Source organism: Oryx dammah, unplaced genomic scaffold, assembly GCF_014754425.2.
Source record: "Oryx dammah isolate SB20612 unplaced genomic scaffold, SCBI_Odam_1.1 HiC_scaffold_22, whole genome shotgun sequence".
Taxonomy (NCBI): Eukaryota; Metazoa; Chordata; class Mammalia; order Artiodactyla; family Bovidae; genus Oryx; species Oryx dammah.
In genome coordinates this window covers 5806111-5825799 of record NW_024070206.1, presented here as the reverse complement: position 1 = coordinate 5825799, position 19689 = coordinate 5806111, and the positions used below count along the sequence as shown (strand labels likewise).

General features: G+C 37.9%; 1 protein-coding gene across 2 annotated transcripts in view; it reads left to right on the top strand.

The window, feature by feature from the left end:
* Window positions 1–19689, top strand: part of WDR7 (WD repeat domain 7) — a 357442-nt gene that overhangs the window by 188356 nt on the left and 149397 nt on the right. For both annotated transcript variants that reach the window (XM_040264319.1, XM_040264320.1), the window contains one exon: window positions 8706–8927. In XM_040264319.1, coding sequence (XP_040120253.1) covers window positions 8706–8927 — 222 coding nt within the window. The remainder of the gene's footprint in view (window positions 1–8705; window positions 8928–19689) is intronic.

Here is a 19689-nt window from a genome sequence, read left to right as displayed (position 1 = left end):
AATATGTCATTGGGACTGAGAAAAGAGAAACAGATAAAAATGAAAATTCAGAAGACTATTTTACTTGTCTGAAAAAAGAAAAAATTTTTATAATTTTATTGGGTAATATTTGCAGAGCTGCACACTGTAAATAGTAAATCATATGTCTCAATTCTGAAAGTTCTCTTGTCTTTAAGATTGCCAATATTAACAAAGTTCACTTTGCTAAATTTACTGTTGTTCTTTAATAATCAATCATAACCTAATATTAGCAAATACACTTTATTGCAAATAAAAGAGTTGTAAAGAGCTACAACAGAAACTACATTCTAGCTTAATCCAAATTAGTATTTTGTATAGTCTTTACCTGCTGTCCTTTAAATAGTTTTCTGCTGTGAGATCTTGCAGTTTACTTTTTCCCAGTCATTCCCATAAAGGCTAACAAAGCCCTTATTAATATATAACACTTATACCTTAATAACTACAAGTTGTATTTTTTGTTTTGCTAGGCAAGTGCATAGTAAAAGCAATTTGTTTTTCTATGATATAGTTCCAAAACATATTACTAAATAATGAAAGAGTGAAGAAAAAAATTTTTAATTGTATTTTTATTTTATTATAATAGACAGACATTTCTGAATTTTGAGAGTGATGTTTTAGAGTATATGAAAATTTATATTGAATTCAGAATATATTTGTATCATTATGAGTGTTACTTGGACTCTGTTATTGCCAGGAATTTCTGACATAAGATCGGTATGCTAAAATTAATCTGGATGTAATGTTTTGGTTTGAAAAAACCCTACTGATATGCTTGTGATATAGTTTTAAATATAGTTATAATCCTGACGTAAATTCTGATTGAATTTAACTGCATCATTTCATTAATTTTTACTAAAATTATAGATATTGTAACATAGATAAGTCAGCTATAATAAGCATCTGATACTGAACCCTAAACAAAGAATCAAATTTTTGATGACAGGTTTTCCAGGTCAAATCACCCAATTCTTAAAGTATATTCTCAGAGTAGTAATTGGTGGTATCTTCTTCTCAAAGGTTTTAATACCTAATACAATAATAGTGCCCCATCAATATATGGCTAATAGCAGATATAAAGTGTCTGCTGGTAGGCCATCTCTCATAAAACCGCCGTTAGCCTTAATTCAAATCCATTGATTCCTATTCCAGTTAAAACTGAAGAACTTAATATGTCTTTTAATCCTTTTATTGTAAGCTAGGATAAAATTAATTTTACCCTGAAACTGCACAAAGCCAATTAGCATGATCTTTAGAGTTATTTAGTAAAGTGCTTCAAACTGTTAAATTCATCTTGACCTCTCCGTTGCACTCTCTGACTGCTTTTTAAATGAAGCAATCAATATCTCACAGCCCTTTAAATAGCTTAAACTCCTCAAATATTTTACCTGTGTTCTAGTTAAGCTGTAAGTAAAGGGTTTACTCCTGCTCCTGAAAATCTAGAGTCATTTATGCTAAATCTAAAGACAATTATGTACTTTTGAGGAACACTGTATGAATTGAACGGTTGTTTTAATAAAATCAAAGGCTCATATTTTGTTTAAAGCCACCCAATAATGAGGAAACATTATTTTCACACAGAACAAGTATTCTGTTTGCAGCTTCAAATATAGCACATTGATGTCCTCTACCATTGCGTGTAGCTTCTGTTTCCCACACAGGGCTAGTTGGAGGTATTAATTTTCCTACTGTGATAGGGCGATCAACCGTCCTGTCAAGAAAATGGATCTCCGTGTCACCCTTTACCTTGATTAAATGGAGCCATGTCTCTGTGAAAAAACACCAAATTTTCATGAGACAAATGAAACTGTAGAAAGATCTACTTTTTCGGAATTATTTTATTTTTTAATATCTCAGAATCTCCCATTTGGTTGTCTGTTTATTTGTAGGAAAACATTACAGTTAATTGTATATATCTTATATTATTTAGGAGAAAACACAGGCAAAGCTAGTGATTTTCAATGTTTCCAAATATGAAAAAAAACTAAAGAATCAGAAATTGTTAGGTGGTTGTTAGACTAGTAGCGGGGATGGGTCTCTACACCTTAGACATTTACTAATCAGTCAGTGTCTCTTTTAGGGGATCCTTCTCTTGTCCTGACTTCTGTCGGTGTTAACAAAGAGCTATCATCTTTTCAGATCTGAGTGCTGATAAAAATTAAATACCATGGAATTTCAGCATCAGTAGTGTTCACAGCAGTTGGACAGCATTCTTATGAGCCTGTGCTGATGCCAAACTTTTAAATTACACCAAGTAGGGTACTTGACAGCTAATTAAGATTTCCTATTTTGGCCACTTAGCAGAGGGCACCTGTTATGATTCTTGCTGCTAGCTAAAGAATAAAATCTACCCAGGGCAGTTTGAAAGAACATTAGTAAAACTTCCCCAAAGTATCAATTCCTTCTTGGACGAGTGAGAGTTAGGACAAGATTGAGGTAATTAAACAAAAGGAACCTAGCGAAGGTGGGGGCCCGGGCTGGAGGTGGAGCCCTCCAAATGCCCCTGTTGTTTCATTTCCTATGGAAGCCGTCCATGTGTGCCCCGCGCCCCCGCCCCCTCGGAGCCGCGGCCGCTGCGGAGGCTGACCGGCTGGGGTCAATGCCTTGCCTATTGATCAGTATCCCCGCAGCCCCCTGGTCCGGCAGCTGCTTCATTGGCTTCTTTCAGGGCCTGCTTCAGTACATTAGAATAGAAATCCATAACCAGAGCTGTGCTCATCCAGGCAGGGGAAGAAACTAAATTAAATGGTATAAAACAATCTTGGATCAGGAGTTTGTGCCAATTCATCTTGATCTAAGATGTCACACCGGGCTCTCTGTCTGAGCACCTGGGCTAGAAGCAGCCGTAGTGAAAATAGATGGAGCCGCGATCATTCATTTGTCAGCTGAGGAGCCAGGCAGCGGTTAGCAATTCCCTTCTGCAGAGGTCAGCTGACAGAACAATCAGTGCAACTGCAGAACAGAGCTTTCCTTTGAACTATTGTTACGGAGCATGCTCTTGCTGAGACACGGGGGGAGGGGAGCTTGGTTGGTTCCTGTTTCCAGAAGACTATGCAAAGAATAAAATATGTGCTCCTTGAATGTAGAGGCCCTGGCACCCAGCTCTTACTCCTCCTGTCTATTCTTCCCCAGAAATAAAGTTGGCTTTAATTGCATGTACTGAGGTATAGATGATCAAACTATTACATATCACTTTGTCTGGAATTAGGGTCCATTTTCATCCTTCTAAACAGCAGAGGCAGGGATTATTGATTTCTCTTCCTGTTTAGTGTGGTTGAGCTTTTAGGGTGTCTTCCCCCTTTGGTTAGTATAAACTATCACAGATCAGTCATACTTTGAATCTGTACTCACATGCACATGCTAATACTTTTACTAACATTTCCTGTTCGTCTTAAAAAAAAAATCAGAAAAAACACCTGTGAAGAAACAGAAGTGCGTACTACAGTATCTGATTAGAAGACATAGCTATGTTACGAAAATATTTTTAAACCTTTTAATTGAGACTTTTTATAAAAAATGTTAATTCATGAAGTATGACTTAACATGACTTTGGAAGTTATAAGTTTGTAACATTGGGGAATGTTATAAAGCAGCCTGTGTGTAATTTGAAATACACCAAAAAGCAAATTAGGAACATAATAACTAAAATTTTATGTGAAAGAATTAGAATAGTTTTAAAGATAAATCTGTTCTCTGTTGTCTCATGTATAAGACAGAGATATATAAGATTGGCAAATTTCCTAAATTAACTTAAAAAAAAAAACAACAGTAAAATGTAACATGCAGAAGCTAAGAAACTATAACAATGACAAGAACAAATCTTTTGTGTTCTCATATGCACCAAACTTTTCTTGGACTCCAAATAAACAATAACTACTCTTTGATGTTACCACCTTAATAACTAATCCCCCTTTTTTCCTTAAGTACTTTAATGCCACTTTCTTACTCAATGATTCCTTTTGGACTCTTGAATTCTTTATACTGTCTTGCCATTTCCATTTCTTAGATTCAGCCCACATCCTATTCTGCCTTCAGCAGAGCTAAATAAATGGAATTTAAGTTTTCTAAGAAGCTTTGTATTCTAGGTGTTGTGTTGTTTTTTTTTTATTTAATTTCTAGAAAGAGCAGACCTCTTTTGCAAGGGCTTTAAAAATTTTGTTTTACTTTTGTTTCAGTTAATTTGGATTTTTAACAGAATTCAGAGCATGATATCTGATATCTTTCTGCAGTGTTTTCTATCAGCTACCCAGAGCTCATCATGGATCTAGAAGCCATCCACTTCTCTGCATCTCCTATTTGACATCTCAACAGCAAACCAACCTTAACCTGTCGCTTTCATTTCTGCAATGCCCTCTTTATTGATCACCTCACATCCAGCATTCTTCATACACACTCAGAATGGTTTTCTAAAATCCTAAGTTCCATTGTTCAAAGGACTGAACAATGGGAATATGACCAGTAGAGTCATCTGTGGTTTGCCCTCATTTTTCACCTTTCCCTTCTCGACTTCCAGCATTCCAGCCCAGTTACCTATCCTTGCAGTCGAAATCAGCAAATTCCTTTATGCTTTAGGTTCTTACACATACTGTTCTCTTAGACCATGAAGTTCCTACTGGTTTTGTCACCGTTAACGTTTCTAATTCCTGTGTAGTCGCCTTTAAGTTCAGTGGGGATGGGGACTTTGCTTTTCTTATGCCTATTCATTTATCTTAGTTCTTCCCGTATGAATTCATTAGTTCATATTTGCATATGCCATGCATACACTAGATCCCCCATTCTTTTATGATGAATGATTAACTGAAGGGATGAATTGTGAATTCCACTACTCACTGTCCTCCACTTGATCATTGCATCAGCCATCTTTTGGTTCTACTTGACACCAATCTTCTTTAACCTCCCAATCTACCTTCCCATTCCAGGGCTTCCCTGCTGGCTCAGTCGGTAAAGAGTCCACTTGCAATACAGGAGACCACCTGTAATGCAAGAGAGACCTGGGTTTGGTCCCTGGGTCAGGAAATTCCTAAGGAGAAGGAAATAGCAACCCACTCGGACAGAGAAGCCTGGCAGGCTGCAGCCCATGGGGTCACAGTGATTTGGACACAACTTAGCGACTCAACCACCACCATCACCTCCATGCTACTGTTATCATGATCTCTCTGACCGTGAATCTCATGACACCAGCTTATACAGAAACTGGCCAACAGCTTTCTGTTAGCCTAACATTAAAATTCTTCAGGTTGCTGTATGAAGACCTCTGGTGTTTGGTGCCCCTTAAACCCTCCCTGTTCTCACCCCCTTGCCTTTCCTGCAGTAGTTTAGAATAACAAAGGAAGAAATTTTTTTGTCTCCACAGAGACAAAATAAATATCTAAAAGTATTCTGAAGTCCCTGTTGCTAATTTCTTAGTTGCCATACTGCTCTGTGGGCCCTTCATTGTATTGATTTAATTAATGTATAGAACAGTGGGCTGAAAGAGACAAGAAAAACTGGATGGGTTAAAATTAGAAAGACAGAAAGCTGACCTCCAACCAGTCAGGATGGCTCCAGAAGTTTGCCTTTGAAATCCCTCTGTACCCCATATATAGCTATGATGGATAAAATATTCAAATAGAAAACCAACAAGGCATAATTAGGCTCAAGAAAGATAGATATCTTTGTGGACAAGTAACGGAATAGAAATGCAGTAATCTCGACTGAAATGATTAGCTGCTTTTCAGAAGCAGGCTTTGGCTCCTATGAGCAAAGAGAACTTAAAATATCTAACGCCAGCCTTTCTCGGTTCCTGCAAGAATATTGAAAGAATATGAATACATTGTTACTCAGTCAAAATCGAGGTTGTGTTATTAAAGGAGAAGAGGAAAATGGATGCCACCATGTGACTCGCTCTGTTAAACGTAATAGAAAATAATGAAGTGAGTTGCGTTCAATCTGGGAACCTGGAAACAAAGAGAAAGAGAATAGAGAGGAAACCTAAAGAAAGTGGGAGGAAAGAGAGATAGTAAAAGTAACAGCAGAAATGAGTGAAATAGAAAGCAATGAAACAGTAAGATCAAAACCAGGGTATTTTTGGAAATCTGATAGAAAGTGTATTTCTAGAAAAACTGATCAAGAGGGCAGGGAAAATAATATTAGAGAAGTCATAAGTAAACAACAAGCTTCCCAGGTGGCAGTAGTGGTTAAAAAAAATCCACCTGCCAATGGAGGAGATACAAGAAACGTGAGTTCAGGCCCTGGGTCAGGAAAGTCCCTTTCCCCTGGGGTAGAAAGTGGCAACCCACTTCAGTATTCTTGCCTGGAAAATTCTATGCACAGAGGAGCCCAGCGGGTTACAGTCCAGGGGTTACAAAGAGTCAGACACGACTGAGTAACTGGGCACAAGTAAACAATACTTATAAGAATTCATAGCAACTGACTCAAGTGAGGTTTTTTAAATCATAGAGAACAGTCTAAATGACTTCAGACCAACACATTTAAAAACTTGGATGAAATGGATAATTCTAAAACTGTAAGCTATCTGAAATGATTCAAGAATTTAGTAGAAAATCAAATAATCATTACAGAAAATGAATTCATAACAGCAACAACAAAAATATTCTTTCCTCCACCCCTACGCCTTCCCCACCCCTACGCCTTCCCCACCGCGCGTCTGCTACTTCCTGACTCCAGAAGAGGGTCATCCTGAGACACAGGCACTGTCCGTGGCAGTCACTCAGTCGTGTCCGACTCTTTGCGACCCCCTGGGTTGACGCTCACCAGGCTCCTCTGTCCATGAGATTTTCCAGGCAAGAATACTGGAGTGAGTAGCCATTCCTTTCTCCAGGGGATCTTCCTGACCCATGGATTGAACCCCATGTCTCCTGTATTGCAGGCAAATTCTTTGCCATCTGAGCTACCAGGGAAGCTCACAGGCCCTGATAATTGTAAATAATTTTATCTAACTTCAGTGATTCTTTAACTGTTTTCAGAGGACTGGGGAGTAAAAGTTAACCCAGTTTTAGAGACTTGTATTATATTGCTACCAAGAGCCAACAGGAATAGTACATGGAAAGAAAATAATAGTTCAATCTTACCCATGGACATACACTCAAAAACCTCTATGAGCAAATTTAGTTCAGAGTTTATCTATTGGCCTGTTTACCTACCTATCTACCTACCTACCTACCTACCTACTGGTTTTCATTCATCCATATACCCAGAGTTTATGGATGGAATGCAAACATGGTTCAAGGCAAGAAAATATATATTTCAGGTAACATTGATATGATTATGTAATAGATAAAAAATATTTGCTAAGGTCATAATCATGGTGACCTCTAGGGTAAGAGAGAGGTGTAGTAAAGTCAAGACACAAACCATAGTAGACTTTAGCTGTATCCACATTAGTTAATTATTTTTAAAAATCTGAAACACTTATGGAAAATATTAGGATTTTATAAAGTTGGTTGTGTACATATATTTACACCCATATTGCACCATGTATTAATGTTTCATTCATTTCTGTTGCTGAATAATATTTTATTGGATGAATGTAGCACATTTTGTTTAGCTGTTTAACAATTGATGGACTTTTGTTGTTCCTACTTTTTGGCTCTTGTGGGTAATGCTGTTGTAGACAATCATTGTGCACGCTCAGTTGTGTCCGACTCTTTGCAACCCCATAGACTGCACCCCACAGGCTTCTCTGTTCATGGAATTTTCCAGGCAAGAATACTGGAGTGGGTTGCCGTTTTCTACTTCAGGGGATCATCCCAACCTAGGGATCGAACCCACGTCTTCTGCATCTCCTGAACTGGCAGGCAGATTCTTTACCACTGGGCCACCAGGGAAGCCTGGATGTTCATGTACACGTCTTTATATGTACATTTGTTTTCACTCCCCTTGGGTAGATATCTAGGAGTGGGATTGCTGGGCCATATGTTGTAACTCTAACTACCAAACTATTTTCTAAAGTCGTTGTATCATTTTACGTCCCCACAAGGAATGCATGAGAGTTTCAGTTTCTGTACAGGCTCAACAATACATGTTATGGGCTGTCCTTGTAATTGTAGCCATTCTAATGGATGTAAAATGGTATTTCACTGAGGTTTTCATCTGCATTTTCCTAATGACCAATGACGTTGAGTAGCTTTAAATGTGCATATTGGCCATTCATATATCTTTGGAGAAATGCCTATTTAAATTAGTTGCTCATTTTAAAAGTTGGGTTTTCTTAATACAGAGTTGTCAGAAGAGGTCCTTAGGTATTCTGGATACAATCTCTTATTAGATATACAATTTGACAATGTTTTCTCTCAGTCTGTGCGTTCTTTTTACTTTCCTGATTATGATATTGGAAGCTCAAAAGTGTTTAATATTGAAGTTCAATTTTAAAACATTTTAAAAATTCCTCATGTTTTGCTATAATATCTAAGAAATCATTACCTAACCCTAAATCATGAAAATATTCATCTATATTTTTTCTGCAAGTTGCTTAGTTTTAGTTCTGTATTTAGGGCTGTGATCGATTTTGAGTTCATTTTCTTATATCATGAGAGGCAGAAATCCAAAGTCATTATTTTGCACAAGGATAACAGTCGTTTCAATGCCATTTACGGAAAAGACGGTCCATTCGTGACCGAGCAGTCTTGAATGTTTTATCATATGTGTTGATAGTCTTTTAATCTGTGTTCTTATGGTCTGTTTTTCAGGTTGCTTATCAAGTGTCCCACAAATGAAGAAAATTTCCACATCTTATGAGGAAAGACGGAAGCAAGCTACTGCTATTGTTTTACTAGGAGTAATAGGAGCTGAATTTGGTGCTGAAATTGAACCTCCTAAACTGTTGACCAGACCTCGAAGCTCTAGTCAGATTCCTGAAGGATTTGGTTTGACTAGTGGTGGATCCAACTACTCACTGGCCAGACACACTTGTAAGTTAAAAAATTTCTAATGTTGATCTATTGCTTCTCAATACATATTATATAATGAAAATATCTTAAGAGTAGCAAACTTTTCCTGAGTTTTAGCACAAATATAATGCTTAAATTGGAAAGCAGTATAATCTATTTGGCACATTACCCTGTAGTTATAGTTCTGGGACTTTTTAAAAGTTAAAACATGGGCTTTTAAATGCTTTTCTTAAAATAACACATTTCTGAGCTTTGTGTTTCTACATTTTGGTCAAGACTTTAACCCAAACTTCTAACTTCTAAGATAATTTCTGAAAAACTATGCATCTTGTCATGAACAAGTTTTGAAAAGTCGGGAGTAGGTGTGGAAGACCAGCTTTGTCTTCTATATACATACGTATGTATATGAATATATATGTCTGCATTTATATATAAATGTAGACATATATATGTATGTATTTATATATAAATACATATGTATGTATATATGTAAAAATATATTTTAAAGATCATGAATGAGGAACTATGAATTACTTCTATAATTTAAAAAATATTCCAGTAACAGTTTTCAAAAGACTAAAAACGTCAGCACTTAAAGGGTTTGTCTTGTATTGCCGCTTTTGGTTCTGTGTTTGGTATGTTAGTAATAGGTCAGGATATTTTATAATGAGGTCTTTGGTACCCTAGTGTCAGAACGCCCTTAGGTGAAGGTCAGAATGTTCCTACCATGACAGTGCAGAATCATTTCTAACAAATGTACCACCTTAACTACCAAATATAATTTACCAAGTACATCAAGATATTCTTTGTAGCATAAATTGTGATGTGTTCTTTTAGAGTTTTGATGTTTAAGCGAGGGGAAAAAATATATGCTACTTTGTTAGCCAAGAAGTTCACTGGATCATTGTCACATACTTTTTCTGAGAAACCAAGGAGTCATGTTGGTAGCTTTATTACTAAAGCCCTGTTCTAGACTGGGTTGCCTGTCCGCTCCCTCCCATCCGGGCTGAGATCGTCCCTCCAGGAATTGGCAGCTTTTGTCCCGACACAATCTGCTAGTTCCAGAGCCCATGCTTTCGGCCATGGTGTAAACTGCTACTGCTCATGGTTTCTGGTTCAGAAGGGCTTAATGACTAACAAGTGCTGTTAGTTTATAATTTAAAAATCACTTTCTTTTCTATCTCTTTGTTTGATCCTCAAAATAGAAATGAAGATTTCTTCAAACTGGCTCAACCCAAATGTAGTAAAACCTGAATTTGAACCCAGGTATCTTGCGACCTGAAAGCTCCTGGTCTTCCCATTTTCCGCCCGGCCACATCTGCTTCCCCTCTCCTGCAGGGGCCTCTTCATCGTTTCCCGGGTTCTTCAGGTTTCCTGTTTTCCATTCATAAAACCCTGCTCAAACCTCACCTACACTCCCAAGGGCTCTTTAATAGGCCCAACCTTTCTGTGTCACTCTAGACAGAGTAGGACTTATATAGAGAGCACCTTGTTTAGAATTTTGATATTAGAAAATTAGAGGTTAATGAAACCTTGACATGATTTAGTCTGGTGGCTTTCAAACTTTTTGCTCACCATCTCTCTAGCAGGTATCAATAAATGTCTAATCTCTTGTACAGTTCTGTATTGACAGCTAAAACTTTTTGATAATAAGTTTGAATGTTTTCAAAAGATAAAATTTTGAGGATATTGTGATATTGAGATTTAAAAATGAAATACGTTCTTTTAAATTAATTCCACAGAATATTTGGCATACCTATCTGATACCTGCCATCATTATCCATTAAAAAGAATTTCACGGCAAATTTTCAGTGTCAAAAATTTTACATCCTTGATTATTTTCCTCGAGAGAAAATTTCCACCCTCAATGTTGTAGGGAAGCTGTTAATTTGCATATTTAGCATCCAAAAATCAATTCCTTTAAACTATGTCTTAAGACTATGTGTGCTTAAAAAACTATATTTTCCTTGAAAAGACTTAAGATACTCCCTTTTGGACGGGGTTACCTGTTTTGAAGACTGCTGATTTAGTCCAACATGTTTTATGTAATACCTCCACAGCGTTCATTTGTATACTTTCCTGCAAGGAAAGTGAACATAAATGTTATCTCCCTGGAATTTTCATGCAGCTTTATATCTTAGCTGCTGTTGTTGTTCAGTCGCTTGGTCATGTCCCTTTCTTTGCGACCCTGTGGACTGCAGCACGCCAGGCTTCCCTGTCCTTCACTATTTCCCAGAGCTTGTTCAAACTCATGTCCCTTGAGTTGGTTGAAGCCAGATACCTTAGTATCTGTGTATAAATGTAGGAGCATTATAAATCAATGAGTCACTGACTGATTTCCCCCAGGCCAATAGTTGGTTGTTACGCAGATTAGTTTGACTTCCCAGGTGGCTCAGTGTTAAAGAATCCACCTGCCAACGCAGGAGACGTGCGTTCGATCCCTGGGTTGGAAGAGATCCCCTGGAGAAGGAAATGATAACCCTCTCCAGTATTCTTGCCTGGAAATCCCACGGACAGAGGAGCATGGTGGGCTACAGTCCATGGGGTCGCAGAAGAGTGGGCCACTGCTTAGCGACGGAGCACACACAGGCAGACGGGTTCACAGCACATTATCTCAGCTGTCTGGGCTAGTACTGTCACCATCTGTTTACTGATCACAGTTTATCTTTATTCAAAATTCTGATGTTCATGAGTTTGCTTCTGTGTGTCTTTTCTCTTGATTTATAGTTTCATCTGTAAATTGTTACTCATGTAACTAGAAAAAGACAGAATAGGTTAGGTGAAGTAGATAATTTTTAAAAAAGCAATAGCACAGTAGAAATGGAGATTTTTCAAAGAAGCCCCTGGGAATTGATAAAGGAATGGAAGGATCTTAGTACTCCTGTTTGGTTTGTTAAAATTCAGGGAGCTGAACTTTAACTCTCTGCAAAGGGGTCCCAAAGCCTAACTCTGACATGAGGGAAACTGGGCTGAGCTGTGCTTCAGAGGGACTTTTGCCACCTCCTCTTTTCCAAGCAAGGGAAATAAAATTTACCCAAACATTTAAAACAATGAAGTCTTTAAAAACCAAACTTGTTCTTTGAGCACTTTGGATAAAGAATGCAGATATGGAAAGGACAGAAGGTAGTGATTCTTAGCAAATAATATTTATAATTACTTCATTGTAACAAAGGATAGAGAGATTCTCAGAGGTTTCTAGAAAGCAGAAATCATATATAAAAATGAATGATATAGTACTTACTGGGACAAATTCAAAATCTATAAAATGTCTGTGGTATTTCCTTGCATATTATGGTTGCCCTATTCTATTTTAATAATTTAAAAGTACTTTAAAGATAATCATGAGTTTCTTTTACCTTCTATCCCATTCCCCTATTTTTTCCCAAAAGTCTTAGATTTCTTGATGGTAGATTTGCCCAACACAGGGATTTCTAAGAATTGGGATGTCTTGATTAAAGTAGGTGTATCAGTTTAAATCTTGCTCTCTTGATTGGAAATAGTCAGGTGTCTAAATGTTCCTGTGTCTTGGGCTCTTTTCAATCAGTTCTGCGTAATATTAACATGCTAGAAGTTGCTGTGTGTATCACTGTGGTGTTTGTTTATGTGGCATTTAAAATGTGTTGCTACCATTAAATATTTAGTCTTTATGGCATCCTATTGAATGAGATAGTAATTATTGTCCTCATTCTGAGATAAGGGCATTAAGATACAATATTTGATGAACTTTAATTGCTGGAGTTCTAACCTCCCTTGTAAAGACATTCTGTGAAAACCCATAATGTAGGCAAGTTCCAATCATCCACATTGGTGGGGAGGGCGGGGAGAGACACTGATGCCTAATTCAAAAGTTATACATAGTTTTATAATACATTTTATTTTTTTGTTTTTATATTAAAAAAATTTTCCATTTCTGTCTTAGATTGACTGGTTTAGTTTTTAAAATATTTGTTTTTTACTTGGCTGCACCGGGTCTTAGTTGTAGCACAGTTCAGTTCAGTTCAGTTCAGTCTCTCAGTCGTGTCCGACTCTTTGCGACCCCATGAATCGCAGCACGTCAGGCCTCCCTATCCATCACCAGCTCCCGGAGTTTACTCAGACTCACGTCCATCGAATCAGTGATGCCATCCAGCCATCTCATCCTCTGTCGTCCCCTTCTCCTCCTGCCCCCAGTCCCTCCCAGCATCAGAGCACACGAGGTCTTTAATCTTCATTCTGGCATGCAGGATCGTCAGTTGTGGCATGTGGGCTCCAGTTCCCTGACCAGGGATCAAACCAGGGCTCCTTGCATTGGACATGTGGAGTCTTAGCCGTTGGACCACCAGGGAAGTTCCTGTGGTACATGTTATACTTACACTGGCATTTATATGAATTTTTTTGTGGATGTTACTCTTTACATAAAGTATCAGAATCACGTGTTGAAGACAAAGCTGGAAGACTGGAGACTGAGTCCTAGACCAGGCTACTCTGTGCCCTTGGGGAGCAAAGTGACCCTCTAGGGTGCAGTTTCCGCTTGTATAAAATAAAAGGCAGAAGCTGTCTATCTTTGAAGCCCCTTTTGATCCAGTTGGTTTCTGCTTCCGAAGTGAAATGGAAAGCATCCCAGGAAATTCCCCTCTTCCTTCACCTTGGCTGTTTTCTGCTCTAAGTAGGAATGATTGCTTTCTTGTGTCTCATCAGCTCAACTTCAATAGGGATCTTTCCTCATTTTTATTCTGCTCCACATATGAGACGTGGTTAGAATATTTTATGGAATCATTTATGTTACCTTATAGGGCTTTTGGTTCCTCCTTTCACTTGGTCTCTTCTGCCTTTTTTTTTTTTCTTGAGTTAAGAAGGTTAGGGAGATTATTAATATTCATATTTCTTACATAAATTAGAATAAATACAAATAAGTCACATTTAAAGTCATCTAATTTGGTTAAGGTGATATATTATTTCTCCATTTATAAATCAAAGCACAACGGTTTTTATAAAAGAGTTCTTTAAAACAGCTCTGTTTATAATGTAAGATATTTTGTTCGAAGCATTTTTTTTTTTTTTTGCGACTTTATTTTTTTAAATTGAAGGATATTTGCTTTACAGAATTTTGTGGTTTTCTGTCAACAAGAATCAGCCACAGGTGTACCCATGCCCCCTCCCTCCCGAGCCTCCCTCCTGCTCCCTCCCCACCCCACCATTCTGGATCATTCATTGTGGAATGATGCTGGCAGATATGCTGTGGAATGATCTGCTCTCTGTAGTAGACCCCATTTTGGTCTCTCATTAGCTTTCTGACTTTGGGCAGGTGTCATAAAACATTTCCCGAGGCAGCCGACTCTGAGACACACTTGTGTGTGGAACTCTCCTAGGGACTCAGTACCTTTAAGGAGAGACAGAAGCTGGGCAGAGGGAGAAGGCAAATTGCATTTTAATTGCCTAGAAAGCTTCAGTTGATCTTGGGAACTCTGGAGCTGGGATAGACTTCAGACTTGTCCTAAAGTGGGTCTAAGTGCTCAGCCTTTGCATCTCCAAGTCATTCAGTCATTGAATCAGGGGTGCCCTGAAGAAGGGGTGTGACTCTGGGTGAGCTACTGTCTTCATCCTGGGGCAAATCCCACAGAGGGAATCAGCTGATGCTTTTGAGCCATGAGCACCCCCAAGAGCCTGGGGAGTACATCCATTGCTGAGGGGAGGAGGGGCCACCTCTCCTGGCTTACACTCAGCACATCACTCACTCCTGTGTCCCAGCTCCCCCTTCCGTCCACAGGCACCACCATTTATTTAACAGTGTTTATTCCAAGTCCACATGCATCTCTTGTTACCCTGCAAGACAGATATTTTATACAATATGAGGTACATTAATAAGAGTCGATTCCTGAGTATTTACTCTGTGCCAGGGTATTTTGCTATGTTCTTTATATGTATTATCTTATTTCATTTTCTAAACATGTCAGTTACATGCTGTTACCATTTATCAGATGAGGACCCTGAAGTTCTGCTCAGTACTCACTCAAGATTGCTGAAGTTGAATTTAACTTTTTTCTTACAGACATTGAAGGCATAGGTCAAATGTTTTAACCTCGTACTGCTAAAAAAGCATCAAGCCTGGACTTGAACACCCGTCTTCCAAATCTGAATCTGTATGTTCACCATTTCACGCAGTTGTCTTGTCTCATAAGCAAGTGTGATTCAGAAAAGGGGCCGTACAGAAAAGGGGCATGCACATCAGTGAGCCCCAGCTCACCTGGAAACAGGTGCCCTGTTGAATCGTTTATTTAGGGATGTGCTGGTGCTGTAGAGAGATAAGCGTGTACAAAACCCACATCTCCACACTTATGAACAGTTCACATCTAAGGTGTGAAAAACTTAGAGAAAGAAAGTGAACGTTTCCCCATAATGGGGTCTTTAGGAAATCTACAAATCCAGGGCTCTGCTGCTGACCAAGGTGAGTGGCGTCATGTTACCTAGAAAGTGCTGCTGATGTGCACTTGCATTTCTGTTCTGGAAAAAAGATCCAGATTCCATTCGATTCTCAAGAGAAAGTCATTAGAATAAACAGTTAAGAACCCCCTGAGTGTGTTGGAATAAATGGCTCCTATGTTACTGTGATTTTCAAATCATAGTAGACAAGAATAGACTTGTGTCCCTCTTGATTAGTTCAGCTGTAATACCACAAATTGGAAGCCTCAATTTGATGCTGTCTCAGCAATGTCTGAATCCTATGAAACCTATATTTAGAGTTTTATATTAATAATCTTCTGGTGCTATGCTTGATTTTAGTTGGTTGTGGTCTACTGTTGTGAAAATGATTCCCTGATTACTTTGTGTGCTTTCTAACCATGCACATTTTATATAATGACTACATTAATCTTTGTTGGAGTTGTTATAATCAATTTTATTTCTGATCTTATGGTGAGAAAGTTAAGCCAAATCTCAGATGTTTTATCACCAAAATTAGGACAAAGTCACTGAATTGCAGTTAATAACAAAACTAACAATAGTGGCAAGTTGTGAAAAAAAAGCACCAATAATGATGAGGAAAGCATTGTGTCATTTGCAAGGATAAGCAATGACCAAAAAAAATGGGCCTTTTCCTGGTCACATATAAGTCCTCAGATCGTGTTGCTGAGCTGCTGTTGTGGCTGTAGAGACTGCATTTCCGTCTGCTTTCCCTCGTGTGTAACTCGCCTTCCTGGCATCTGAAAGTGAACCTGCCTCCCTGTCTGGCTTCTTACGCCACTGTTCACCTTACTCACTCTTCTCATTGTCCTCAGTCAGCAGTTCCTGTTCTTTACTGCTCCTTCTTGTTGGTAATTTTCCCTTGAAAAATTATCCTGGTTCCATATGCTACTTGGCTTGCATTGCCATCGTCATCTTTGGTGTTTAGAACTTTAAGTCTCAAAGTCTCACTCCAGCTGTGCACTAAAATCATATCTGGGTGTTTTGAAATGCATGTGTCTGAGGCCTACGCTGGAGTTCCTATTTAAAAAGTCAGGGGTGAGATTTGGACATCTATGTTATTTTTTTAAGCTTCGTGTGTAATTTTCATCTGTAGCCAGAGTAGACAAACCCAGCAGAAGCCAGAGTCCTTTATAGTCATTTGACATTGAGTGTTCTACGGCGGTTTTGGTCACTGAACTACCTTAATGCACAAACTGTAATTTTCTTTATAGTTTAAAATGGAAGAGGTAATGGGAACTAATCAGAGTGAATAAATAACATTTCTATTACTCTCAGACCTAATTCTTTAGGTAGTTCAGCCTTTTTATTGGAGTTCCAGTATTCTGCATTGCTTGGGTTTAAATTCTGACTCAATGCTCAGTGGCTTTGTGGCCTTAAATGCTTTAGCCTCTGTTTCTTTAACTGAAAAATAGGAACAATAATGTCATATACCTCATGAGGAGTATTGTGAGGATAAATAAATTAGTGTATGTAAAGCCCTTTGAAAAGTGCCTGACTTATAAGTGTTAGTTGAACGTTAGTTATTATGATTGTTACTAGAAATGTGTCTAAGGAATAAAGAAAAGAAATACATCTGCTATGTATTAGAACATTTATATGTAAATGACATATATATGTATATAGACTACTTGAAAAAAAATCTTCCTAAAATCTTATAAGGTAGGTATTACTGTCAACATTTTATATATGAGTGAGCAGATACTCTTAAAAATTAGATTTCTTCCTTAAGGTTATCTGTCTTATAAAGGATTTGAATCCAAATGCAGTTTTCTTCCAAAGCCTATGATATTATTTGCTACAATACATACTGATTCGTACTGTTTGTGGTAAACTATGTTGGTTCCCTGAGGATTTATATAAAAATGTACTTTTCTTCAGCCATATTAATATATACGTATTGAAATAAAACATGTATTTTTATAATTATTTATTTGCATTCTTGTATATTTGTATATTATTAATTTGGATGAATCTCTACCTACTTATTACCTGTTTCACATTTTAACCACATCAACATACTAGGCTCAGATCAAATGGAAAATTTCACTACTCTTCTGTTTTTCCTTATAAATAATTTATGTTGTATAACAGCTTTATCGTTTTTAACTGTGATCTGACACTTGCATTAAAACGCTTGTTTGGTGATGTAATCCCATCCTTGTTCTCCAAAAATACCTTTAGTTTGCAGCTCTTTTTGTTAATTTACTGCACTATGCATTTTCGGTTCCTCTTCCATAAAACAAGTAAGTTAGACAAGATTATTTCTCAGGCCACTTCCATCCAAAATTACACAGTTCTATGAAATTATTTATGTGACTTATTATTGTCCTAACTATGCGGTTTCTGTTTATTACTACCACTTAAACTTGCCTGTCTTACTTTCATTGTTCTTTATCAATTGTTAATCTGCTTTTAAAGGTTCTACTATTCCAGTGCCATGCCATATTTGAAGCTGAGCATCTTTATTTATTTTTTTTATTTTTTTAATTTATTTGTTTTTTTATTTTACTTTACAATTCTGTATTGGTTTTGCCATACATTGACATGAATCCACCACGGGTGTACATGTGTTCCCAAACATGGACCCCCCTCCCACCCCCCTCCTCACAACATCTCTCTGGGTCATCCCTGTGTACCAGCCCCAAGCATGCCATATCCTGCATCGGACATAGACTGGCGATTCGATTCTTACATGATATTATACATGTTTCAATGCCATTCTCCCAAATCATCTCACCGTCTCCCTCTCCCTCTGAGTCCAAAAGTCCGCTATACACATCTGTGTCTCTTTTGCTGTCCTGCATACAGGGTCATCATTGCCATCTTTCTAAATTCCATATATATGTGTTAGTATACTGTATTGGTGTTTTTCTTTCTGGCTTACTTCACTCTGTATAATCGGCTCCAGTTTCATCCATCTCATCAGAACTGATTCAAATATATTCTTTTTAACAGCTGAGTAATATTCCATTGTGTATATGTACCACAGCTTTCTTCTCCATTCATCTGCTGATGGACATCTAGGTTGCTTCCATGTCCTGGCTATTATAAACAGTGCTGCGATGAACATTGGGGTACATGTGTCTCTTTCAATTCTGGTTTCCTCAATGTGTATGGCCAGCAGTGGGATTGCTGGGTCATAAGGCAGTTCTATTTGCAATTTTTTAAGGAATCTCCACACTGTTCTCCATAGTGGCTGTACTAGTTTGCATTCCCACCAACAGTGTAGGAGGGTTCCCTTTTCTCCACACCCTCTCCAGCGTTTATTGCTTGCAGATTTTTAGATCGTAGACATTCTGACTGGTGTGAAGTGGTACCTCATTGTAGTTTTGATTTGCATTTCTCTAATATTGAGTGATGTTGAGCATCTTTTCACGTGTTTGTTAGCCATCTGTATGTCTTCTTTGGAGAAATGTCTGTTTAGTTCTTTGGCCCATTTTTTGATTGGGTCGTTTATTTTTCTGGAATTGAGCTGCAGGAGTTGCTTGTATATTTTTGAGATTAGTTGTTTGTCAGTTGCTTCATTTGCTATTATTTTCTCCCATTCGGAATGGTGTCTTTTCACTTTGCTTATATTTTCCTTTGTTGTGCAGAAGCTTTTAATTTTAATTAGGTCCCATTTGTTTATTTTTGCTTTTATTTCCAGAATTCTGGGAGGTGGATCATAGAGGATCCTGCTGTGGTTTATGTTGGAGAGTGTTTTGCCTATGTTCTGCTCTAGGAGTTTTATAGTTTCTGGTCTTACATTTAGATCTTTAATCCATTTTGAGTTTATCTTTGTGTGCGGTGTTAGAAAGTGATCTAGTTTCATTCTTTTACAAGTGGTTGACCAGTTTTCCCAGCACCACTTGTTAAAGAGATTGTCTTTACTCCATTGTATATTCTTGCCTCCTTTGTCAAAGATAAGAAGCTGAGCATCTTTAAAGTGTTTTTCTGCGATCCCTTCTATGGGTACCTCTTACCAGCTTACCAGGCTACAATTATTTTCGAAAAACTCATCCCCCACACATGTCCCGCTTTGTGGACCTGTGTTGTATTAATGTGATTGTACTGTAGGCCACAGATCAGCAAATCAAAGCTGTGAATCAACCCTGGCCCCCTGCCCATTTTTTTCAAATAAAATGTTACTGGAACAGAGCCACATCTACTTGTTTGCGTACTAGTTGGCTGTTTCATGCTATAGCAGTAGTTGCTGTAGAGATTGTATGGCCTACAAAGCCCCAGTTTTTTATTATCTGGCTATTTACAGAAAAAAATAATCTGTCAACCTTCCTGTATATTATTTGAATCCTTTGTTAGTGATCCTTTCTTGCCATTTAATATATGAAAGGGCTTTAAAGTG